The 26,916-nt window shown below is 38.3% G+C and overlaps 1 protein-coding gene across 6 annotated transcripts in view; it reads right to left on the bottom strand.

Moving 5' to 3' along the window:
* The window catches only part of Lin7a (lin-7 cell polarity scaffold A), a 140,951-nt gene that overhangs the window by 14,691 nt on the left and 99,344 nt on the right, over positions 1-26,916 (bottom strand). For all 6 annotated transcript variants that reach the window (XM_042263478.2, XM_076553863.1, XM_042263481.2 and 3 more), the window contains one exon: positions 25,775-25,984. In XM_042263478.2, coding sequence (XP_042119412.1) covers positions 25,775-25,984 — 210 coding nt within the window. The remainder of the gene's footprint in view (positions 1-25,774; positions 25,985-26,916) is intronic.

The following is a 26,916-nucleotide window of genomic DNA, read 5'->3' as shown; positions in this document are numbered from 1 at the left end:
TTCATGTTTGTCTTAAGGATCACTCAGAACACCACACTTTTCCCTCTGTTTGTATCCATTGTGTGCTTTGGCAGACATATGCTTGTCTTGACTTACCATGTGTCTATCCCTCAAATGCTTTTAGCTCTTCAGTAAACCTTTAAATAGGAAAAGATAGATTGACAACCCTCCTCTCTCCTTCTTTTCCTTTTTAGCGTTAGAGCAAAGAAATGGATCACCATCCTACAGAATTCTAGTTTTGTGAGTTAAAAGAGGCCAGAACAAGGTATGTCTTAAGCCCTGAAAGTATAGCATCTTTCCTGTTTTGGACTTTATTTCTTATTCTTGCTGAAAGTATCCCCTCCTTCCTTATTAACTATTTAAAATATGTTTTAAACTGGGATACATTATAGAGATTATTTTATTGAAAACAAAATTGTATATATAAATCTCTTCTAATTTAAGGATATTTCTTTACAACATTTACCCAAAATTTGACTAATGCTGTAAACTAATGACAAGAGCTTTCTACACAGATGCGGACTGTGGTTCTTATGTACATTGAGGAGAGCTAGAAAGGCTTCCAATGTTGAAATGAAATACCTCTTCCCTTTTAAAACCAGAATTCTATACTTTCGGTTTTCATCTCTTTGCTTTATGGGTTTTATTGTATCTGTTGCGATTTGAAAGGGTGCTTAGAAAAATCTAGTTCAACGTAAGTCTTCCCAATGGATATCTAGGAAGAGGTTTTATAAATGTGAATAGCAATGAAGAAGGCATGTGAGTATACTCGGCACCCAGGAAAGGTTTGAACATAGTGTAGTCCTAAAACAGAAAAACACTAAAAAGCAACTTTATGAACCACAGTTATTCCTCAAGGGCTGTGAATGTTCACAGAAGTAAATCAAGTGCACCAGGAAGAGTGGACATCTCAGTCCTGAAAATATTCACGTCCGTCTGACTTCAAATATTTAACACTTATAAAAATAAATATGGAAAAATTCAAACCATTTTATAACTACTTTTGAAATTCATAAGGATGGGGCAATAAAATATGCAAACCCCTAAGTGCCGGGTTTCCTGTCAAGTAAATGTATAAAGGAATATTTCCATTCAGGAATCTGGAAAAGAAATGAGCTCAATGAATAACCCACTATCCATTTGTTTTGTTAACAATCTTGTGCAGTAGAAAGTGCTAGGGCACTTTAAAGTTTGTTGATTTTTGGAAACTTTAGCAAAGTTGTGTCTGCTAAATGAACCAACCTTTAAACTTGGGTACATTCTGACCTTTGAATACCTTAGCAATTTCACACAGAGAGATATCAAAATACTATTTCTAGTATGGTCTATTTCCTAGATGATTGAGAATCCTCTTAAAAAGAGTTTGGATTGTGCTACCTACATGAACTTGCTCACTGTATGTGCCTCCCTTTTCGACACAGTTACATTTTGACCTTGCCTAGAGAGCAGAGAGAGGACACCCCTGTCCTGGGAAAGAGTACTATACATGATAAGTATGCACTATCAACTGTGAAGTGCCCATGCCTAACGCTTTTCTTCTTTGAAACTAAAACATAATTACATCACTCCCCCCTCCCATTTCCTCTGTCCAGCCAGGCTTTTCTTTTGGAGAACATTTGGGTCTTAACTTGATGAAGTTTGTTGTTGAATGCCTTCGAGAAACACTATCCAGGTAACCAAGAGATAGTATGTCTCATGGGTTGTTCCTGGCATGCTTAGGTTTCCAAGTGACCTCTGTCATTTGAATTGGGGGCTGGATGATGTTATCAAGAAGGAAAAGATACAACAGGTATGAGATTATAATACCTTAGTATATTAAGTAGCTCAGCACGTTATCTCTGAAAGGGTCCTTATTCTCATCTATCTCCTTGTTTATTCATAATAAGTAAATAGGGACCAAATCAGCTGGAACCCAGCTCACTGCATAAAGCTATTTGTTCCAGGATTTATTACTGATGAGTGATTTTTAAAACAACCACATCCTACTATTCTAACTACTCCAGAAATGAAGCACATGGCTGGTCTATTTTTCTCTGAGGTGAAAGAATGGGGACTAATGGCAGACGAAGGATCGGTCAACTCCTAGCTAGCTGTGTGAGCTGACTGGTGAGAGGGCAGTGGGAATTACCTGAAGGGGCCTCTGTTTTGAGTTCTGGTTCTCAGGTTTGGAAAGACCCTGTGTCACACAGAAACAAATTCCTTTCCATCAAAGATGATGGGGATTATATTTTACTTTTTATTCTTTTTTCAGAAATATATTGAAGTTGATAAAATGTTAAATATTCTAAGTAGCATCCGGCCTGCTGTCTTTCAGGGGTTAAGCTGCACACTTAATGGTATCAGGAAGGCCCTTGAATATGTCAGAGTAACGGAAGGTTTACCTGCATTTACCAAACATGACTGTTTAATCCTTAGTGCAAAGGCAAACATAGGATAAGATATTTACAAGCATCATCGTAATCCAAACCTTTGAACAATTTCTACATAATGATGGAAGACTAAATTCTTGAGAGTACAAAATTGTATTGTTGCAATGAGAACGGATCACTTTATAGTCTTATGATGGTTTTTATGTATCCTTGTTGCTTTAATCTTGTTAAATTTGAATTTGCATTTATGCATATGAGTATATGCATATATATATGTATGTATGTATATGTATATTCTAATATACCTTCTTAGTGAAAGGCTCATTTTCTTTTCTTCTTTTTTTTAATGTGTGTTGGATGCACGTCTTACAATAAGTATATGAGACAGGTCTTGGAAAAGCTAAGAAATTTGTCCTAGTTCTGGTAGTCAGAAAAGCACACTGTCACAAGCTGACATTTAGCTCTTCTGAGAATCTAAGCGCTTCCTTGTGAACTGACATTCTAAAACAAAATAATAAAAAGTAAATATGGAAGTGTTTCTTTCTTTTTTTAGGAAATGTTTAGACCAGTGGTTTCTAAACCATGGCTGAGGAACTTTGTGAAGAGAGATGACTTGGAGATTCCATCATGTGTTCCATCAAGAGCCATTGCACTTTGACCTAAGTATTCATGACCATGTGCAACTCTTGGATCTGGCTAGCCAATCACCAATGGACAGCTTGTGTTTGGATGCCATGTTCTAAGCTTATATTCTCTGAAGGGTTTTTTAATGTTGTTATTTTAGTGTGGCCAGATGTGAGAAATCTAATCATCTTGAGCTTGGTGTAGAGCTCTGCTGAGTTGGTATTTAATTAGAACAGGAATATCTTTGAACATTTAAAGGCTGTGTTCAGAAAAGAACTCTATGGTTCTTTGATCCTTCCCTTTTCTCAAATATGCTAATTTCCCTGTTTTAAATGTATTATCTTCTGCTTAAGAAAAGTGGCAAGTGTATGAAAAGTGTCACATTTATCCCTTGGAAACAATATGCTAATGTTCTCTCAGAGTACTTTTGTTCCTGCCTACATGCTAATATCCATCTCTGTGTACTATAATTTGTCAGTTCACAATCACACGCTGCTACTCGATTCTCCAAGGAGAGATGAGCCTTGTTTAGCAATCTCAGTGCCAGCTTCGATTATGGACCCAATAAGTATTCGGTCAATAAGTCTATCTATCCGTTCATCCACCATATACCTCTTTCCTTAATCTACTATCTATTTATTTAGCAATCTATTATCCATGCATCCAATTATTGATATATCGATCTACCTATCTATGCATCTATCTATCTATATATCTATCTTTGTATCTATGTGTCTGTCTCTCTGTCTGTATATGTCTGTATATTTTGTCTGTCTCCTGTCTATATTCTACTAAACTAAGGAACCAGTACTCCTTGGGACTGAATTTGAGCTTTTTCACTTACCAGGTCTGTGAATGTAGAGGATCTACTTCATATCTCTGGGTCTCAATTTTCTTATTTGCAAACTGAGTATACAACTATGCAAAATCATCACAAACATTTGGAAGAATGTCTGGTTTTGCAAGGTTTCAACAAATATTAACTCCTTGTTTTATTGTTATTTATTTGTTGGTCTTCTTGTATAGCTTCAAATACTTAAGAAAAAAAGAAGATCAGGGAAAAAATGTAATTGTATTTTTGACTTGGTAAAAGTTTGCTTTATATTTTCTGGGAAGCAAAGGTTTACTGCGTAAATTAATAGAGTGTGGGACTTGTTAGAAATGTGCTTGAAACCACTAAAATGAATCCACAGCCTTACTTACCCTCATGTAAATTAGCTGCAACATTTCCATACATACAGTGATGTGCTAATTACAAGTGATAATTAATTATTGGGAAAAAAACTGTTTCTTTCAGTTCCTCTCTGGTGTCATGCTTAGCTAAGGACAAGACTACTGTGTAGGAGATTCACTTGATAGGAGCATGCACAATGTGAGAGACCTTGAGAGGAAAAAAAATCAAATAATTGAACACTAGAAAAGAGCATGGAGGTTAATGGGAAGGAAAGTGCACCTAACTGTACATATTTTTATCCTATGAGAGGAGTTACAAATATAAAAAGTTTTGAACCATGAAAGTGGAGAATGCAATATATTATTAGCACTAGGCCTAGGGGGCAGAAAATCTAAATTAAGTGCTTCAAAAAAAAATTCTGCCAGAAATAAGAGATTCAGAAATCTAACATTTAGTTGATCTCAGCTTGTCTTTCAGATCTGGGGATTAAAATTGGAAATGTATTCAGCTTCTTCATCTTAGCAGTATCTCAGTAGTGATGCTTCATAGTAACTCTATGTCATCTCAGTAGTAATACTTCATAGTAACTGGACCTCAGTAGTGATGCTTCATACTAACTCTACTGCATCCCAATGGTGATGCTTCCTAGTAACTCTCATCCCTCCCTATAGTAACATATCATAGTAACTCTATGACTATCATTCATGGAGTAGGGGGAAATTTCCAATAAAAGTTGGGCTAAAGACTGAACTCTACCTCATACAGGTATCTGTACACACACACACACACACACACACACACACACAGAGAGAGAGAGAGAGAGAGAGAGAGAGAGAGAGAGAGAGAGAGAGAGAGAGAATTGATATGCTAATATTGAGTGGTAGGTTTTGATAGTATCATGCCACTTTGTAACATTCATTTTGGTTGCTCTGTGACAGTTCCTGAAACTACAGTAATTTGATTTCCAGAAATAGATCTGTTCTTTCTGTAGATTCTTGCCCTCTCTGTTCAATCAACCTCCAGCAAAGGTTGACCCTGGAAGATGCTTATCAATTACCTGATACACTTTTACTTATCACTACCTGATTATTCCCAGCGATAGCTGGCCAACCTCATTCCAAAACAGGAAACTTGTCAGTCACCTTCCCCTATTTTTCTAGATTTACCAGGTGACTTGACTTAGAGAATGCCCCCCTACTATAAGTGTTTTCTGCTCTGAGATTAATCCTGTGCTGTTGTAGAGTCATTTATTTATTTATTTTTTTATCACTGGCCTTGCAGGTTACATGGCAAAACTTGAGATTGCCGGGACCTATTTGCAATGGGGTTGCACGGGGGTTTTTGTGCCCACCTGTGCTGTGGGATGTCTTTCTGTACACTGTGAATATATACTGTTCCCTTTGGTTAGTAAACAAAGGTGTTTTGACCTGTGGCAAGAAAGCTTACTGCCAGGCAGGAAATCCAAGTAGGGATACAGAGAGAAGACGGGCGGAGTTGGGAGAGACACCACCCACTGACGACCAAGGAGCATCAAGACGCCAACAGACCAGTAACGTCATGGCCACTTGACAACATATGTATTAATAGAAATGGGTTAAGTTATAAGAGCTAGCTAGCCAGAAGCTTGAGTCACAGGCCATCCTGTTGGTAGTTAATATAAGCCTCTACGTAATTATTTTCTAAATGGCTGTGGGACTGTGGATGGGAGAGATTCATCCCAACTGCGGGGCTGGGCAGGACTGGAGAAATTTCCAGCTACATACTTATGTGCTCCAGGTGCATGCCACTCAGACACCAGATCCACAGACGTCTTCTTCCTTTTTTGTGTTTTTAACTTTTTTCCATACCACGTACTTTTATGTTTTTTTCCCCTTCCCCAACTCCTCCCAGGTCTTCCCCATCACCCTACCCACCCAACTTTATGTTTTCTCTTTCTCTTTCTCTGCTCAAGTAAAAACAAAAATAAAAACAAAACAAAAACAAAAACAAAAACAAAAACAAAAACAAAAACAAAAACAAAATACTCTGAAAATCCCCCATAGAAACTCAAGTGTCCTGATTCCTGATTCTCCACTTTGGCTTCCAGGTCTGGATGAACACTGGAGAGGGGTTGTGGCAGTCGTGGACCTCTCTCCACATTCACCCCAAAACTTTCTTCCTGTACCAAACACTACCGTAGCTCTAGATAAAAAGCCCAAATACATTTAGAGACAAAAATTTAGTGTCATTCCTCAGTGAGATCACAGACACCTAGCAGAGCCTGTGTGACAGTCAGAAAGGCTGGAGATTGGCATCGAGATGGTCGGTGTTGTATTATGAAGATAGACCTGATTAACTGCCATCTTTAGAAAGTGTCCTTTCCTCTGTCCCATTTCCCAGGTTCCTGTTGTCTTGGTTTTAGCACTCAAGGATCCAGGGAAGGCTTTAATTCCAGGGAGACTAAAATAATTGATCACTAATTTAGACTTGGGGAGATGTGGCAGGGTTGGAACAATGTATTCATTGTTCAATAATGGGAAAAATAATGAATATCCCTCATGGAGCTGGAATTTCCAGAGGAGAAGAGGGGAAGTGATTGTTTAGGAAAGAAGAGTCATTGGGCACAAACAAGATGCACAAACAGCAGAGAAGGGTTGGAAAGAGTAGCTTTGAGCACACCCAAGTCATTTTTACCCTCTCTGCCAAGACAACAAAGGCAGATATAATATTAAGGGACATTATCTCCTTTTTTTTTTTAATCTCAAGGATGAGCCAGACAGGTGAGAGATTTGGAATGCTATGAAGCAGTTCTATGTACCAGACGCTGGCTGACTGCCACAAGGCCAAATTAAAAGCCCCTGCTTCCAATCTTCCCTGCTGGTTTTTATGGCCAGTGGTTTGCCAATATAACTGGTACAGCTGTGTAAGGTCCTGTGAGAGATTCTACAACTTAGAAACGAGATGGAACCTTTAGGACTTTTTAAAAAAAAAAAAAAAAATGAAATCCCGCTATCCTAAACAGAACATAGGCCACTTTGTGTTCTCTCCCAGACCACAGCATCTATTATGTGGCAATGACATCTAGTATTCATTCAATTAGAATTTATTATTTTTGCCGGGCGGTGGTGGCGCACGCCTTTAATCCCAGCACTCGGGAGGCAGAGGCAGGCGGATCTCTGTGAGTTCGAGGCCAGCCTGGGCTACCAAGTGAGATCCAGGAAAGGCGCAAAGCTACACAAGAGAAACCCTGTCTCGGAAAACCAAAAAAAAAAAGAAAAAAGAAAGAATTTATTATTTTTGTCTAATAGAATTGTACCCTAGCAATCTCACTGAGTTAATAGTTTTCTAAAGGGTATTGTAAGAACAATGGATGGCTGCAATATTTCAACCATTCTCTTCAAAAGATCCATTTTAATATCTAATTGTTTTGGAATCCTGGATGCCCAGACAATTGGCATGGGGCATAAGGGAGAAATATAGTGTAAGTTTAGGCACCAGCTCTCTGAGCCTGGAGTTGTCAAATATATTTCTGGTGAAATGTATAATGGATGGACATTTCTGCTGCTGTGTAGCACAAATAGTAGAATGTAATAACATTTAATTTAATTGCGGAGATTCAACATTGCAGCTGCCTTCTTCAGAAGTAAAAATTTAGAGAATATATCAGTTTTACTGTCTAATATCTCTTGGCTCTAGATGCAAATGTCTTTTCCAATTAAATGAGTAGCCACAAATGATTCTTTGCATTTGTTGTCATGGATTTATACTAAGAATTTTCAGTTATTTTAAATGTTCTAACTTGCTCAAACTTTCAAAAATTCTTTCAACTCTCCTTCATTCCTCCTACTTTAACTGATCATGTAAGTAGCCAGAACTATACATTGGAAGCATCTTTAATCCTTCCTCAACCCATATCCAATTATCTACCAGTCTTGGCAGATATCCATTTACCAGTACACATCAGTCTTTCTGCTCCCCTTTTGTTTCAATTATTTCTTTCATTTTTTGGAGATAATATAATTACATCATTTCCCCTTCCATTTTCACCCCCTGTACCCTCCCATACACCCCTCCTTGCTCTCTTTCAAATTCATGTCACCCTTTTTTTGTTAATTGTTACATACATATAAATACAATCTGCTTAGTCTATATAATGATACTTGTATGCATATTTTCAGGACTGGACAACTAGTTGGTATACTCTTCAGGATACATCTACAATACAAATCCCACACCTAAGACTCAGGGATCATTTCGGAAGGGAGTTGGGGGGGCAGAAAGATTGTAAGAGCCAGAGGATTAGGGCATTTGCTGTGAGATTGTGTCTCCTAGGACTGTCAGAAGCCACACTCATAAAGTTTTACCAAGGTGACTTGAGCTGCCTAACGGTGAGCTGAACAAGGACAACAGTAGACAAGCTAATGGATGAGATTTGGGAGACCTAGGCTAAGGCCACAACCCTACACAAAGAATATAGGTAACCAAGAAAGATGGAGGGAGGGAGAAATAGTCTGCTCTTTATTTCTTATGTCCTCCAGGTTCAGAACTGAGTCATCTTGTCTTTGCATGCTTTTGTTTAAAACCTATTGGTAAGTAAGAACAACATGGCCCTGGCAGATACTGTCCCTGATTACAGGGATTTATCTGTATCACTCTTTTCCCCCTCAAATCAAGTGTAGCATACAGTACTCACCTGGCATTTGCCTGCCTAATGCACAGTATGCTGACTTTGAAGCATAAGCTTAAAGAATATAGCAATATACATGGTACACTAAAAGTAGTGCTCATTTCTAGAAATAAACATTGAAATATCTTAAGCATATAACACGTGCCATAAATTCTACTTCCTAATATTCATCTTCCTCACAGATATAACATCATGTTGATTTTTCATAGATTTGTAAGATTCCATAATCTTTCAGTCTTATTCATTAAGTCTACGATAATCTTTATGCATTTCCTTGTTTCAATAAATCCCCATCCATTGTTCAAATCCCCTTTCAAGTAGCACTCAGTCTCCACCATTTAACTTTCCTGCTCAACTTAAAGCACTGTTTTTTTTTAAATGCAAACAAACAAGCAATTGAGCAATAAAGTAAATATCCAACAACTGAGGATGGTTGCATCAATTATGGAACCCATGTGTCCCAGAATATTATACACTAGGTTAAAAAAAAGTGTGCATACTGATAAAACTAGCTCTCCAAGACACATTTCTGATCAAGAAAGCCAATTAAAGAATAATGAATATACACAAAACTATCCATTAAAAAAACCTTAGTAATAATATCATTCATCATTCACTGGATATTCATGATCAGGCACTTTTTTGATGCTTTAGATATGTCAAAAAGTCTAAACAGCACTGTTTTATATAGAAACTGAGATTATGTAAAGGTTAGGAAAATTTCTAGGGCCTCACACAACTTTAATGAATCCCAAGTTTATTGCTAGAGCCTGACCTTTCAGTAGTCAGTGCTCATACTGTCTACTTTTTATACTAAAAGTGAGAAAGAGAGAGAATGAGAGAGAAACACTAAAAAAGAAAAATGTAAGCATGTGTGCCTGTGTGTGCCTGTGTGTGCCCGTGTGTGCGTGCGTGCGTGCGTGCGTGCGTGCGTGCGTGCGTGTGTGTGTGTGTGTGTGTGTGTGTGTGTGTACTTCAATGAAAAAAGAAGATTGGATAAATATCCATCATGAAAGTATTTTCTTGAGGGAAGAGGGAATAAACTGAAATGAAATAAGAGAATAAAGAACTTTATTTTTGTCTAAATTTAGTCTCTCTCTCCTCTCTCTCTCTCTCTCTCTCTCTCTCTCTCTCTCTCTCTCTCTCTCTCTCTCTCTGTGTGTGTGTGTTTGTGTATGTTGAGGAAAATTACCTGGTAGATCTATAACATCCTAGAATAAACAAAAGAAGGTAGAGCAAATGAAAATGTTGCTTAAATAGTGCTTTGAACTAATTTGAAGTAAAAAAAAAAATTACAACTGTAATTGTCTAGGCAACTTAAGTGAAAGGCAGGGATTTTAACTGAATTCCGTCAGTGATCATGGGTTCAGAAGTGTGTGGTCTGTGGGGTGTTGAAATACCCTGACTCTGTGACGCTGTTTCAAGTCTCAACCAGGTCTGCTTCCTCTGGTATCGCTAGTGAACTGGAATGTGAGGACTTTCTTTCCTACCTACGTCCTCTTCGCGGTTTATTTTTTTGCTGCCTGTGTGTCAATAACATGCCTGGGAAATAATTCATACTCGTGTCTATTGGCTATAAATCCATATTTTTAGGGAATAATGTTTGACGGAGAAATGGTGAGGAGAGACTGCAAAACACTTAATGTTTAATTTTTGCTTTTCGTTTAATGGCTCCTGAGATGAAAAGCTGGAGTGCTTTCAACCTTGACAGATGTGAGACTGCAGAGGGAGTTACAAATCAATCCACGCAGGAATTTTTCTGAAAGTGAAATGAGTCAGCTTTGTATTTCTACGGAAAAACTAATATTGATCCTTTCTTCTCCCCCACCTCCAAATAGCATTCTGTTGTAACAAAGAAATACTATTATTTCCTCTATGACAGATTCATACTGAGATATGTTTGTTCTCTTAGCATTGAATTATTTCTAAGCTTTGTTGTCTTGCCTCCAATTCTGTCTCCTTCGAGGCTACTCTTTAAACCCTGTAATCTTAGGAATGCCTCAAAGATTCAAATTGGATTATGTGTTATTCTTGCTTAAAATTGCTCTAGTGTCTCTGAGTCCAAAATCTACAGCTCAGGGTAGTGCACCTTTCTAGGTGTGCCAGTACTTGTATTTTGTACACTCATTTGTGAATCCTTGAGACTCTAAACAAAAGGATTCCGGATTTTCTCTAATGCTGGAATCTCCATGTTTTGACCAGGGTGGTTCATCATTTACTACTCTGTGGAGAACTGTCTGCCTAGCTCAACCTCACTTCCCATGCTTTGGTTACCAAACTGTGATCTTATTGGTCACAAACTAATCTGTGTTACGAAGTTACCTATTTTGCTATCCATTTCTTCCCAGTATCTTTAGGTGAAATCAGAGAGAAATGACTTTAATTTTTTATTTCATTTAGTGACTAAAACAATGTCAGGGTTACCCAATAACATTTAGGCAAATACTATCTAAACTTTATGGTTTAGTTAATGTTTATCAATGACTTTGAAACTGAAATGTGTGATTATTTTTTAAAGATTCTTATTTGTTCTTAAAACCATGACTTCAACCTTCATTAGAAAATAACAGCAACCCCACCCCACAATTTTGCTTAGTACTTAGAGTATATTCATAAGTTGGATTATGCCATGTAAATACTAAAAGTATAGAAACTAAGTAACTACTATTATTATCATCTCCTAGCAACGAAGACACTAAGATTCAAGAGTGATTAACAAATGAGTCACCAAACTCCATGAGTTACATAGAGTAAGTTAGTGTCTTATGGCAACTGGGTTAATTAAATAGCCTGGTGTATCTAGAGTGTTTCCCAAGTGCCTGGCCTGGTTGATCTCTGAGAAAGTGAAGACCTTTCTTTCTCTTACCTTTTGGTCAATGTGGTTACTACTCTTGGGTTACTACACTGCTTACTTTGTTTCTAAACCTATTGTTAGGGTTGTTATCAGTAACAACTTAACGTAGTGGCATCTGTGTGGAGTAAAATATATATCCTTTAAGCTAATTTTTAAATTAAATATGTACATATAGGCAAACTAACTGGATTAAGTAGATTATATATTCTATCTGTCTATCTGTCTATCTATCTCTATCTCAATAATAATTGAAGTAGAGGCCATGAATTTGAGGGAGCTATGTATGGACATAGGAGGAATTGGGGTTGGGAGGAAGGGGTGAATATGATAAAAATCCATTGCACTAATGCATGAAGATCTCAAAAAGAAGCTCTACTGAGAATTTTTTTTGCTGAAAGTCATTGGTTATTGCTGGCATGTTCTATTACTTTATTTTACTTAAAATAATGAATAAGGAATAAAAAGTTATTTAAAACAAATGTCAGTGGAATTAGGCTTACTGGTAGAGTGTTTGTCTGGCTTGCATGAGGCTCTTAGCTCAATCCCCCACATCCTGTAAAACTGAGAATGATGGTGTGTGTCTATCATTCCAGGATTTGTGAGGTGGAAGCAGACAGGTTAGAAGTTCACAGTCATCCTTGGTTAGAGACCTTGTCTATACTAATTAACTAGTTAGCGAACTAGTTAGCTAGTGAGTTAGTGGTGAGTTCCTGTTGGTGAAACTTACTATATTCTGTCTTTGATCTGTCTTCATGTCAGTTTTGCTGGCTCCATTCTTGCCTCTGTAGCACACAGGTGTCCCTCCACCACAGACATCTTGCTGCACTTTGCCTGGGGATGGGATAGTCTTCCTGGCACACTCATGTGGCTTACTTCACACTTTTTGGATCTGCTTTTATAATGGTTTCTTTTCACCAAAGCTGTTCTTCCCTGCTGCAAGATGTTTCTTCCTCTGGAATTCCTATCATCCCCCAAATTCTTGTTTGATTATATATATATATATATATATATATATATATATATATATATATATATATAAAGAATTAGGGAGTTGGATGGATGGCTCAGTGGGTAAGGGTACTTGCCCACATCAGGAGGATCCGAGCTCAGATCTCTAGCACCCATGGTAAAAGCTGGGCATGACTGTGAGCACCTGTAACCACAATGTTAGAGGCAGGGACATACACCATAGAATTACTGGGGCTTGTTGGCCAGAAGGCCTATCCCTAAAACATCAAGCTCTGGGTTCGATGAGAGACTCTTTCAGAGACTAGGGGGAAAAAGTGATACAGGAAGATACCCGTGTACTTCTCTGGCCTTCACGTGTGCAATCACATGCACATATACACATGTACATATATGCACATACACCACACATGATACACACATACAACACACACGTTAAAGATAATTAGAAACCAATAAGAATGAAATTGATTTGACTTCTTTGTGGAGTATACTAAATATGCATAAAACTTTATCCAACACAACTGAAAAGAAATATATTTGAAATATTGATGCCATAAGATGATGTAATGCTGTGGAATGTCCTTCTGTATGCTGTGAATATGTGTTTCTCTCATTGGTTGACAATACAGTTGTTTTGGTTTATAGCCAGGCAGAATAAGGCTGGGCAGGAAAGCCAAATGGAGACACAGGGAGAAAAAAGGGCAGGTCAAGCAGACACCAGCCAGCCACTGAAAAAGCAAGACATGTAAAAAATAAGGTAACAAGTCACGAAACTCCGTGGCAAAGCATAAGTAAGAAATATGGGTTAATTTAAATGTAAGAGCTAGCTAATAATAAGCCTGAGTCATTGGCCAAACATTTATAAGTTATTAATATAATAATATATTAATTAAATGTCTCTGTGTTTATTTAACACAGAAAGGCTCCACCTCCATTTACAATGTATGTTTGACAGTCAACATCATACAGCAACATATCATCCCCCCCCATCAATGTCACATAATAAATATCACCAGTCATGGGTGACTAGCTGCATCTAAATTGCCAAAGCATGGCAGCACTATTGGAAAGCACCTTCACATCGCTTAAGAGTGACTAGTAGAACAACTACCATTTGGTTTGGACTTTGAAAAACTAAAAAGAGCCTGGCCACAGAAACAAGACGCACTTCAGGAAAAACAGCAGCCTGCCCTATAGCCTGAATGCCAGTCTCCTTTCAGACTCATTATAAAACTGGAGAGCCGAGAGGTTCCCTGTGGAGTTTAGTTATAGACTTTATTGAATTTTCTAGACCTGAGCAGAAGGGCAAAATGGCAAACTTTCGGTGTATTTCTTTTTTGTGATGTGTTGGCACGATATTTCTTCAAATCATAAAAAGCTGAAGGGAAAGCCAGTGCTGAGTACTGCAGCCATGAAAAAACGTAACTACAAGCTTCTAGGGCTCCCAAGTAAAACAAGCTCCTTTTGGGGACAAGCTGTGTTTTCTTTGAACTGTTCCTCTCCCAGTGTCAGGCACAGGACACGGCTGACAGATCTTGCCAGCAGTCTAATTGAGGACTTTAAAGTGATATTCTCACAATAGTGTTTTCCTCTAGAGATGACGCCAATGACAAAGCTAATTATGGGGAGCTGCCAATGACTTCGCCTTTGTCACCCAGGTAATTAGCGTCAGTCGGGGTGCTTGTGCCCATAGAGTCCTGTCTGAGACAAGCTTTGGGTGAAGTATCTTCCAGAATGGTTCCCATTTGTGGATTCCCATCTGCCACCATCTCATAGAAACCCCATTTTCATGTACTATACGATATACATTCTGTGCAATTAGGGCTTAATAATTCAGTTGCTATGTGGTTTGCATCATTTTTTTTCTTAGTTTGCTGATTTAGTTGAAGATCATCGTTCTCGACTAGACATAATTTTTGCCTTTCAGAGTGGCATGTCTGAAGACACTTTATTTATGGGTGTGTGGGGGGGGGCGGTAAGGTGTGGGTGTGTAGTGCATGTGTATGAGCATGTGTGTGTGTTTGCTTAAGAAGGCCAAAGCAAGATGTTACGTGTCTTCTTCCATCACTTTCCATAACATTTTTGAAGATAGAGTGTCTCACCACACATAGAACTGACTAGACTGGCTGGCGGGTGAGATGCAGATCCCTCCTATGTCCATCTTCTCACTGTCAGGCTTATAGATTCCCAAGGTTGCACCAATCTTTTACACAGGGATCTGAACACAGGATGCTCCTAATTGTGCAGCATCTACTTTACATACTGAGCCACCTCCTCTGCCCCTGAAGACACTTTTTGATTGACATGTCTGAGGGCTGGGGTGTCACGTTGTCAGGGAGAACATTCTCCAAAGTATAGAAAAGCGTTTCCAACAAATAATTATCCAGTTGAAAATATAAACTATTTGAAGGGTAAGAAATCCTTATTAAGACACATGTAACTTACTGAAAGGCTTTCATAGTCAAAACTGTAAAAATATAATAATGATAAAGATTTTTACATTGAATTGCCGTTAGTTGGGTGGAACTCAATCAATTTTTCATTTTGCTCTTACAAAAGCGAATGTTAAATTTCCACTCTATCCCCATGCCATCTCCCATAGATTGGCCTGCAAATACTACACATGGCTGGGCAGCCAGTTTCTTGCCTTTCCCCCTTCGCTATCATTTTTTCTTGTAACAAAAAAAAATGGCAAGATTCAGGTTTGGGGAACCCATCTTTGGCAAATTCCTGCTCTTCACCTATTACCCTCAGTCAACTGTGGGTCTTACTCTTGGTATCATTATCTCCAAAATAATTTTCAAATCTTTTTTTTTTTAACTTTTCACACTAGTCATTATTCTCCCATGAAAGATCTCCACTATCTCTCTCCAGAATCTTAACAGTTTCCTTGTGGCTCTCACTAACTCCATGTTTTCTTCCAGAAAATTCTTGTCAGAATCATCGAAGTATAAATAAAGCCATTGTGAATCAATTTTTTTCTACCTTGAAATGATAAATGCAGGCTCCCAAAAAGGATTTTGTAGGGCCTTTTGTGTATTCTTCCAATCCTACTTTTTAGCTATAGACTCCCATGCTGTTGTTATACTATGTTGTCCCTTCAATGGAAGACATCCCATCAACCTTATCACTCTGATAGTTCATGAATTCTTAAATCTTAAAGCTCATGAATGCTTAAAGAATTTGGAGTTGAAGAATGGATGTTGAAACACTTGACCAGGCAAAATTTGAAGACAATGTTTGCTTTTTACAAATTCAGAGTTTTTCATGAGAGGAAACACAGACAAACTCATCTGGGAGTTGGATGAAAAGGCTGTTTAGAAATTTAAAGACATAGCAGTGGTGCTGTCTTTGGGGAAAATAATTAAGGCATATTATTACAATGCTTTATCACTCCTCTTTTTTATCTGGATTGTCATCAGCAGAGCATTGTAGAACAGATGTTGTTACATTGGTTCTGAAGGTGCAAGGGCACTGGAATATCCAGTGACTTTCCCATCATCATCCTGCCAAAAACTAGTATACAACTGCCTTTGATGAGGTATTTTTTACTGTCTCCTGATAGAATGCTGTAGTAGTTTGAATGTAATTGGCCCTCATAATCTCATAGGGAGTGGCACTATTAGGAGGTGTGGCTTTGTTGGAGTGAGTATGGCCTTGTTGAAGGAGGTGTGTCACTGTGGGCACGGGCTTTGAGGTTTCCTATTCTCAGAATGCCATACCATCCAGTTACACAGTAGAATTTCTGTCACATTCAAGATGTAGCACTCTCAGCTCTAGCACCATGTCTGCCTGCACACTGTCATGCTCCCTGCCATGATGACAATGGACTGAACCTCTGAAACTGTAAGCGAGACACCCCAGTGAAATGTTTTCCTTTATAAGAGTCGCTGTGGTCATGGTGTCTCTTCACAGCAATGAAAACCCCAACTGAGACAAATACATAGTGAAGGATGTAAACTGAGCTGAGAGGTTAAGTTCTTCTGTGGGCAAAATTTTAAGATAGGCCCAGTCACTGGGTATTGCAAATGTATCCAGCATAATAATAGACTGACACACTGTCCTTCATGTAACCTTCAGATTACTCTTGCAGGAAAGGCATTGCTATTTTTTGCTTAATGGATGATAAAAGAAAGTCACAAGATAAATGAATATGCTGTGGCTGGGACATTCTTAAGCTCCCAAGAAACTTAAAGAACCTGAAAATTAATACGTCCCTTCCAAGAGATTGAAAATATCAATTAAGTATAAAAATTTCCAGTTTCCATTAATAGTAACAATAAAAAATAAAGTTATACCACAATTATCAGATGCTAGATCCTAGTCAAGTGATTTAATGATGCATAAAAAGAAATTTTATTAAGGAAAAAAATTGAGCAGAGATTAAAACTAATGGAATTTATTTCTTCATGAACAGCTTCAGAAAATACCAGAAACTCTAAGAACATCAAGGGACTTAAGAGTTGATGTACTGGGTTGAGATTCTTAGTATACCTAAAACAAAAGTAAGGCTTTTGTGAACAGCTGGTAAGGGTCTGTTGGTTGAATCTCAATCTTCTGCCTCATTCTATCTCACAGACTGTGCCCACGTCTTCCTGATCTTCTTTTAGTTACATGGAAAAAACCTTGGGACCATGGACATTCTTACCTTGGTAACTCCATTCAAACTCTCCCATACTCTGGCAATGAATTGGTTTTTTTCCCTTTCCTATGCAACATCAGTCAGAGTGTTTAATTACAATGCAGTGCTACACCCTAAAGTATCAACTTGTGTTCTTTGTGTGTCATCCCTCGTCCTTCATCCTAGGCCTAAGAAGGACAAAGGACCCCAAGACCCCAGATACCTAAAGCATTTGACAAGGTAAAATGATGGCTTCATCTTTTCATATTGCATTGGGGCCATGGGGAGGAAGAAGAGGAGACTTGTGGGCATCACTGAATATCGGATAGAAGTAGAAGCAGTAGAGCAGCCAAAGAGGGAAGGGAAGAAGGAACTTACCCAGGGTGCAATAGAAAAGACTCAGTACATGGTGTCTGAGAGTGGAAAACCAACATCCCCCTGGATGGTAGAAAACTAGTCTTATCCCTTAGCTTGGGAGAGCATTCTGGGTGTGTGATGTTTACATGAAATAGACGAGTCAGTAAGGTCTTAAAGATACCATAGCCTATTAGAACCCCCCCCCAAAATGCTGAAGATCTTGAGATAAGTAATCTTGAGATGGTACCATATTATCTCAGTGTATCCCAACTGCAGTTATGAGTGTGCAAGTAGAGGGAGATTTGGTATGGAAAAGAAGGCAATGTTACCACAAGGAAAAAGACCAGAACTGGGCAACTACAAATGGAATAATAAAGGCATCCCCCCCAGAAACTGGAAGAAAAAACAACCAGATTCTTTTTTTGAGAATCTAGGTGGAGCACAGGTCTCCTGGCTGGTTGGTTTGGGGCCAGCAAAAACTAATTTGGGATTTCTGGAGCTCAGAACTGTGGCAGAATCAATCCCTGTCATTTAAACCACCAAGTACATGGCGATTTTTTTTTTTTTACAGGTGCCGTAGGGAAGTAATATACACATGAAGTAAAAACCGAATTACTCTAACCAATGCAGAGCTGTATGAATCTTTGGGGGGTTTCTTTCCGTAGGTTGAGAAAGTACCAGGTAGCTCCTCATGCTTACATATACATTTGCATGTAGATACATGCTATCGTCACCTATGTCTTCTTACTGCCTGTCAGACAAAGCCCCATGAGGGCTATAGGATGCTGGGGTTCCTTGCTGCTCTGGATCCACGGCTTAGTCTGGCAGCTGGCACACAATAATTGTTCTACAAATAACTGAATGGATGAAAAGCATTGCTAAAATGACAGTAGTGAAGAAAACCACAAACAATAAATGGTTAAAAAAAAAATAACTATGGGGTGTGTGTGTTTAATACCAGACACAAATCTGAATAGTCACACATATATCATGATCAAAGTAAGTTGATATTTAGTCAGTATGATCCATGGGTGGGAATGCTTCCTTCATCTGGCGGCTGGTCCTGTGGCACTGCCTACCTGGAAGCATGACCTGTCACTGTCTGCCTTGGTGAGTTTTGTCGGCACAATCCCAAGTGGTTTCTTAAGAGGTAATAGGTGGTTTTCCTGATACTAGTTTTGTAGACTGAAGTCACCGGGGAGATACGGCAGTTTTAGCCTGTGACTTGCAGTTTCCTGTTCTATTGAGATGGAGCAGTATTTCCTTCTCTTGTTTTTTTCAAAACTAAAGATCTCTGTCATGAGGCGGCTGGGACTGAAGGGGGCAGTGTAAAGCCTGCTCAAGGTTGCCAGCACACAGAGGCTCAAACTACAGCGCCTCTGTCGTTCTGAAGGTGACTGTGATAAAGCAAAAGCGTTCATCTCCTGGCTTCTTCCCAACTGTGAGTGAAGTGTCACATGACGTCATCCCGAGAACAGAAACGTTCCATACATAACCGAGATTCCAGCTTGCCACTCCTGCTTCATTCTAACCCAAGCAATCTCCCACGCTTGGCTGCCAAGAGCGGGTAGAAACCTGCAAATGGCTCATAGGCAGAGGCAGGATGTGATAATAGCTTTATTTCAGACCTGGAAGCCTAGAGTTAAGTGGGAGATCCTCATGCTGAGCCTAGAGGGAAACTGAGGGTCGAAGCCCTTCACTCCCCTTGCCAGTCACTGCGAATCCATCTAAGACCCCAATGGATCTGCACAGTGGTTGTGAACCAGGGTCGCTCACCTCGCTGAGGGCAGGTGGTTGGCTGTTTGGGCCACACTGAGGTACCCAGTAAAAACTGCACGGATGGGCCGGCCAGGCAGGGATGAAACAGCTTCAGACACAACGAGGCTGAGGGTTTGTTCCCCACTCCTCACTACTCCGAGACTTTGAATTAAAGTGCACTTGTTTTTCAAAATATGACGAGCTTCATTGTGGTTCTCAACTTCTGAAAGGTCAAAAGTGAGTGGTTGAGAAAAGCACTTCACCTTCTCCTCGCCGAAAGTGGAAGCCCATAAAGGTTAAGAGGTCTTGATCTTTTCTATATCGTGCATGAAAGCACAAGTTATTTGTGGCTGTAATATTTATTTACTTTTAAATTATAAAGGGGGCCTGAGTCAGAAGTCCAGCTCTACCATTCAGTAGTTGTTAGGAGCTTGCCCAAGGTCCTGGATCTCTCTGTTTCCTCATAGATAACATGGAAATGATATTAACAGCGCTTGCCACAAAAGATCATTAAGAGGAAAATAATACATTCACTATGTAAAGTCCTTACAGCGGTGCCTGGCATCCAAAAATATTTATGGCGCATCATTCGACTACGTACTGGGCCTGTTCTTGGACTGGACCCTAGACAATGGAGAAAAATTATTGCTGCCCATGGTGAATGCGTTTCATTGTAGAACTTTAGTTCACAGAAATATCTTGTGATATATTTCAGAGGAATTAAAATCCCCTTTGGTTATTTTGTAATCTTCATGCCAAGAACAGAGGAATAAGATTTGAGTTCAAGTTTCTCTTCTGGGATATTAAGGCTTCACACAGTCTCAAATCTAACTCTTGTTTTGCTTTGTTAGTGCAGGGTATCAAATTTTAGGCCTTGTATATGCTAGGCAAGCTCTTTACCACAGAGCTACAATCCCAATTGCAGCTCTAATTCTTGATTAATCTTTACTACCCACCTGACAGCTCTCCGGGTAGTTAATTTCAGCTGTGAATCTCACCCTTAACTTGGCATAGGCATTTATAAAATGGGAAAAAGGCCAGGTACCAAGATGACTGTTTATTCTCTTCCTTTCCCACATCTTTATTCATTCATCTGTTATGCTTAAAAAGTAATTAGCGATGTGCATGCACTGTACTAACAACATGATTTAGGTTTAACTACAGAGAAGCAGATGTAACTGCAATTGTCCTGCCAGTGGGGCTCTGAGGCAACCTCTGGATATCCAAAGCTAGCCAGGCCTCTTTTCAACAGGGCGTGTGATTAAAGTTCTCTTGCTTCTGTTTCATTTTTCTTCCTGTCCTTTGTTATATTTACCACTTTCCCTTGTCCCAATAGTACTGGTAGGCTATTGTATTTGGGGGTGACTGTTCAGGAGCTTCTCCTTGTAATAAAACAAAAATATCATGAACTAATTATAGCTTTATAAAAGGATGAAGAATTGTACAGGGGCCTCTCTTGTACCTTTTATCCAGCTTTGTTCCATATTAACATCTTACAAAACTGAAAAATAACAAGACCCCCAGGAAATTGACATTGATGTGGCTGCAGAGTTCATTCAGATTTTTCTGGGATTGATTTTTGAACAATCATTTTTTTTTTTATACTTGGTAATCAGTTAACACCACAGTAAAGACTGAAATTCATTTCATGTGTTTATTGTGGGTCTGTGTGTGGTCACTACTGTGTGTGTGTGTGTGTGTGTGTGTGTGTGTGTATGTGTGTTTAGTGCAGAATGTCTGTCCCATTTTGTGAGACTGATTTGAGCAACCAATGGGAAAATAATATGTAAGCAAGCTTAGTCACTACAAGATTATTAAACATAATAGGGTGTAGTGTCACAAACTTCTAATTCTCTCATTTAAGGACAATATTTCAAGAACAGGATCCATAGACAGTAGGTTGTATCTACCTTCCTGCTTTAGAATATAAGGTGGTATGTGTTGGGGAACTGGTGTATGCAGTGGAATCAACAAAAATTGCATCCAAGCTATAAAATCAGAGTCACAGAGATGGCAAGGACCTTTGAACCCTAATGCAGCTATGAACACATTACCTGTATTTTGAAAGACTGAATGCAGATGGTCTTCTAACCTCTGATTAAAATGCCAGACAATGGGCATGCACTCTTTATGGGTGAGTCCCCTTCTGTTTAGATAGCTTTACACATATACAAGGTCTTTATTATGAAAGCTGGACTCTTTCCCTGCAACATTCATGCATTGGTCTTGGTTCTGTCATTTGGGACCTGGGACAATGGAGGTCACCTGGAGATGTCATCATTTTTCTAAACTTTCTCTTCTCTGGCCAAATGACTTACGTCCTTTAATAATGTGTGCTTCAGGGGAACATACTAAATTATGGTTGAGTTCACTTGATCAGAGTCCAGTAATATACAGACTGACCACCACACACCACACTCAAGGGCTGCACCACGATCTTTGTGTCTGTCAAAGATGTTTGAATTAATGTTCCTACAAACACATTAGCACGGTTTCATTTTTATCTTTTACTTCTCAACCTAATTTACTTTATATTGCTTTTAAAATCAATCACTACCCCCCTGGGTGTATTTTTCAAGCTTTGATATTTAGCGATGTCTCCCTGGTCCTGTATATATACACTCTCTGGCATAAGATCAGGACTTCATGAAGAACCTTCTTCAGTGAAGCCTATTGTGCCATCTATTGAGATTTTCTCATATCTGGGCTCCACCACTAATTATATTTACTGTCCCTTTTGGAGCCACAATGGCTATAATCTTTAGAAATAGTCCTTGGGAAAACACTTGCACATAAGAGGGTGAAAAGGAGACCAACAGAGAGCTATAGATTCTAACTGCAACATTTTGACCTCCTACTAATGTTAAATTTTAATACAGTTATTAGTTTTTGCTAACATTTGACACACGAAGTAGCCACACATAAAAGGACTCTGTATTTTCAATGAAGTTATATTAGGTGATTCAATGTCTCATTTATAAGAACCCCATGGGAAATTTCTTTTTCTAGCCAGAAATGATAAAAAAAAAAAATCCTTCAGTGAGAGTTGAGCTGTTATGAGTTTCCTTCTGTTTTGACTTATAAGAAGAAAAAAAAATCAATTGCTCAATTGCTGTATCTTTTCTTTATTTCTATTTATTGATCTCCCTTCTCCCTCCCTATATTATCTAGCATTTCATGTTATCATCTTTGTGTTAATACATGATAAATTTTGGCAGATATCATGGCACACCCTTCCTAAATGTAACCAAGATATAAAAATAATAAAAAAAAATGGTGCCATTAGAAACATCATTTAAGATTCTTGGGTCCATAGGATAATTTAACACTTAATTATATCAGTAGGGAATTGTTGTCAGAATGCTTACTAAAGTAAGATTTGCCTCAACCTTTCAAATCACTTCTCTCTAAAGTTTAGAGCTTAGAATGCTATGTTCTGAGAATCTTCCAAATGGTACCTTGTTTCAAAGCATACATAGCAATCACTTGATTATTTGTTAACCTTGTCTTTGGTTTGCTTTTGGTCTTTCAATTGCAGGGCCTCCAACCCCATTTTACTGTAAAATATTTTTATTTTCCCTAAATACCATGACCTGTGTGAAATCATTTCTACTGAAAGGACCTTTGGACCCAGAGCTAAAGGCCTGGGCCCCTGGAATTGCATTAGCTACTATTTCTGTGACTAGGAGCAGGGCAGTGAGCCATGTAATTTCTCATTATAGAAAAATACCTTGAGATGAGTATCTGAAAAAAAAATGGACATAGCTTTCTTTCTGATTTACTTACAAGACATCTTTCTTTTTTTGAGGTTAATCATTTCCTCCTTTCATTTCCTCTCTCCCAAATATTCTTTATACCTCCCCTTGCTCTCTTTCAATTCATGGTCCTTTTTGATTTCACTAATTGTTGTTCCATAGATATGTGTATATATGATTTACTCTTAAACATGTTAAAATAGGTAATTGTTACCATGTGTTATATGGAGGTGCAATATTTTAAGTTGCAACTCTTGGAGCTTGATAAAACAGGCTACTGTAAGGGTAGTAATCTAGCACTATGTCTGAAGCAACACTCTAGCCAAGACAAGGAAGGGTGAGCATTTGTTAGACTTACTGCAGTCAACAAACGTTTTGTTCTCTTGAAGAAACTTTGTCGGAAATTGTCTTTGTTGAAATTAGTGCCTTGTTCACAAACATGATATGGTTACTAAATGGAAACTACTAATAAATTGTAGCTTTTAAGTAAATGTAAACTCTACGGTTGTTGGAAACATAAATGGGGTGTAAGAATCCTGTACATGGAGTTAATAAGAATGTGAACATAGGATAAAAGTTAAACTGTATGCTTAATAGAATTTATGGTTCTCCGAGGCTGAATATAAGGCTAAAAAATTTGACCCTGCAATACTCCTATCTGACTCAAGTTGATCTTTCTTCCAAGTTTATGGCTGGAACACCCGAATGGACAGAGAGGTACGACCTCACCAGCTTCCCCGAAGAGAGGCGATGGCAGCTTTACTATTGATAACTATTTGCTAATTGGCATATGGCTTTACGTCCAACAGAATTTTCCTTAAGGTTTACTTCTCACCACATTAATAAAAGCAATATTCCCAGAGCTTTAAAAATCTCAGTCATTTCAACCTTCTTTGGTGGTCACCATTCCTTCTCGAAGGTGCCTGTGACCAAAGGATCACAGGATGATTTCAGGTAGACGCGTGGCCTCTCTAATTTCCACTAGTGCTCTTATAATTAGCAACTCCTCTGCCTGCTTGCCTTTTAGATAGCAAAGCTGGGGATCAGACACAATTAGTCTGTAACAATATGGTAAAACTAGGTCTGTTTGATTTCATTGTTGCAATACTCCCTGCTGCTTCCCGGGTTCATCACAAGGTCACGGCAGGAATAGACACCAGATTGTGAAAGGCTTGGAGCCCGGCTCCTTACAAATGCGTGGGCTAAGCACAGGCTGTTTGCTTCCTTGATAGAGAGTTCAAAGTTAATTTACCTATTAAGTTGATGATTGATGTCATTATACGGTTACGATTGCTTTCTACACCTACAATGACTATGCACACATTTGAGTGATTTTTTTTTTGCTGCCCTTTTCCCTATTTTTAAACCTATACATTCTTTAGGTCTGCAAAGTATACTCAGAGAAATGATAAATTAATAACCCAAAGCATAGCTTACTGTGGATAATAATGTTTGACCCTGCTCGGGATCCTCTATCAGAAAGCTGGGGTCTACAATTATCATTGGATACAAGCTTTGAAAAGTGATAGCTATTGAAAGGTCAATAAAACACTTATCTCAAAGCACTATCGCCTACAGAAAGTAGAGGGAATGGTAATTTGGGGGTTGGAATGATGATATAAAATATTCATGGACCACTAGTTTTGATGTTCACTAGAGAACAGCAGAGTTCAGTGAATAGCTTTTGCTAATATAAAATAACTATTTCTGGTGTATGAAATAAGCTTTTATTTTCCTAAATATAAACAAATGCAAACAAGATTAAAGATATAAACAAAAATTTTTTACCATAGTTACCAATAGAATATCCCATTTCAAATACAATGTGTTAGATATTGGTTTTTGAGCGTAAATCAATGTAGCCACAAAGAATTAAAATCTAGCTTATGTATTAAATCTTAAGTTCTTATAGTAAATGTTTTTAGGTCAAGGGGTAAGTATATTTTGGTAAATTCCTGTTTATATTTCTGTAATTTGTGATCTTAGATTGGTTATGTTTGATACAAAGTGGAAGAGATAAGGAGAAATACTTATTTGTTTCACAGGAAGCTGTTTCTTGGGGTGGGGTTGTGGTTTGGTGGTACAATGCCATCGAAACAAATGAACAAACACTCAAACTAAAACAAAACAAAACCTCAAACCCAACTGCTTAATGGCTTAGAGGTTAAGAGTACTGACTGCTCTTCCAGAGGTCCTGAGTGCAATTCCTAGCAACCACATGGTGGCTCACAACCATCTGTAATGAGATCTGGTGCCCTCTTCTGGTCATACATGCCGTATACATAATAAATAAATCTTTTTTTAAAAAAAGAAAGAAAATGCACTGACTTTATATTCTTCTGAAGACTAGTTTAATAGCAGTATTCTGAGGGGGAAATTCTTGGCAATAACTTCTTGGAATGATTTTCCATCTATTGATATTTACTGTACATGTGCAAGATGAAATGAGACATAAAAATATAAAAATTACTGCCTTTATAGGTTTGTACACATCCAACCCCAGGAAACTGGTTGGATGCAGGTATAAAATTATTGTCTGTACTAGGATTTCAAGACTGGCTTCAGTAATGGGAGCAGGAGGGCAAATGTACTTAGAGGGAAAAAAATCTCTGTTTTTATCAACATACCACTCCATTCACTGACAGCAGCTGGTCTCCTCTTTTGAGGCCTCCGTGTCTTTCAGCTACCCCTCCAGGGATGATGCGGGAGATATAAATTGGGGAATTTTGTTCCTTTCCTCCCATCACGTTAAAACCCAGGCCTTCATCGGTCTTTGGCAGTTCGACTACCCGAGGGTGGGAGTGACCTTCGCTGGCTGCAAAAGCTGCAACTGTTGCCTGAAAGAAAAGATGGCCTTTTGGTAATAAAACAAGGGAAATATGGCTAAGTACATGATCTTCAGGGAACAACTTCTTAGACATCGCTCTAGCATTCTCCTGTAGAAGGAAGAACACAGAATGTCTTCTTTTTAGATGCTGTATAGGACTCTTTTCTTTGGTAAACTCTCAGCTAGTTATATCCATCTTTGTAAGGCTTATCTACTAAGAAAAGCAAAACCGAAAACAAAAACCAGTGTAAAATCTTTCAGACTCCTGTCAGCGACATGCAAATCCTGATTGAGGACTCCAAATACATTTAATATACATACCGCCCATGTAAGTGTTGAATGCATATTGACCACAAGCATTTCATGGGCAGCCTTTACCGTGCTTTTGCTATGGCACACAGTCTATGTTGTTACCAGCACACACATGTTCATAAATACTGCTCAGTAAACTGATGAGCTCTTTGTATGTGTATGTTCATGAAAATACATGTCACCTTGCTATTGCTGAACCACTGGTTTAGTAAATATAAAGGTTTTTATTTTTCAAATTCAGAGTGTCTAAAAGAAAATTAAAATTAAAATTGAGTACTAGATCAAAATATATTTTTGTTCTACCATTATTCCCTATTACTAAGAATGATGTCTTAATAGGTCATTGATTATATCTCTTTTAATTCTACACTAACATTTCAGCTAGTATAATGAATGGCACAGGCAAACTAAACAGCTTGGGGCTTTATACCTAGGTATACAAAATGTTATTTAATATGGTCATAGTTCTATTTTAAAATTAACATATTAGTTTCTTTACATTCAAGAAATCAACTTACCATTAGTTCCCACCCAATAGAAATAAAATAGTCATTTCAATCAGGAAAAGATTCTCTACCTGCTCCTTGTATTCCACTTCCATTAGCTTGCCTTAACCACAGTTGATTAGCT

This window comes from Peromyscus maniculatus, chromosome 18 (assembly GCF_049852395.1).
Source record: "Peromyscus maniculatus bairdii isolate BWxNUB_F1_BW_parent chromosome 18, HU_Pman_BW_mat_3.1, whole genome shotgun sequence".
In the NCBI taxonomy this organism is placed as follows: domain Eukaryota; kingdom Metazoa; phylum Chordata; class Mammalia; order Rodentia; family Cricetidae; genus Peromyscus; species Peromyscus maniculatus.
This window is presented reverse-complemented; position numbering and strand designations above follow the sequence as displayed.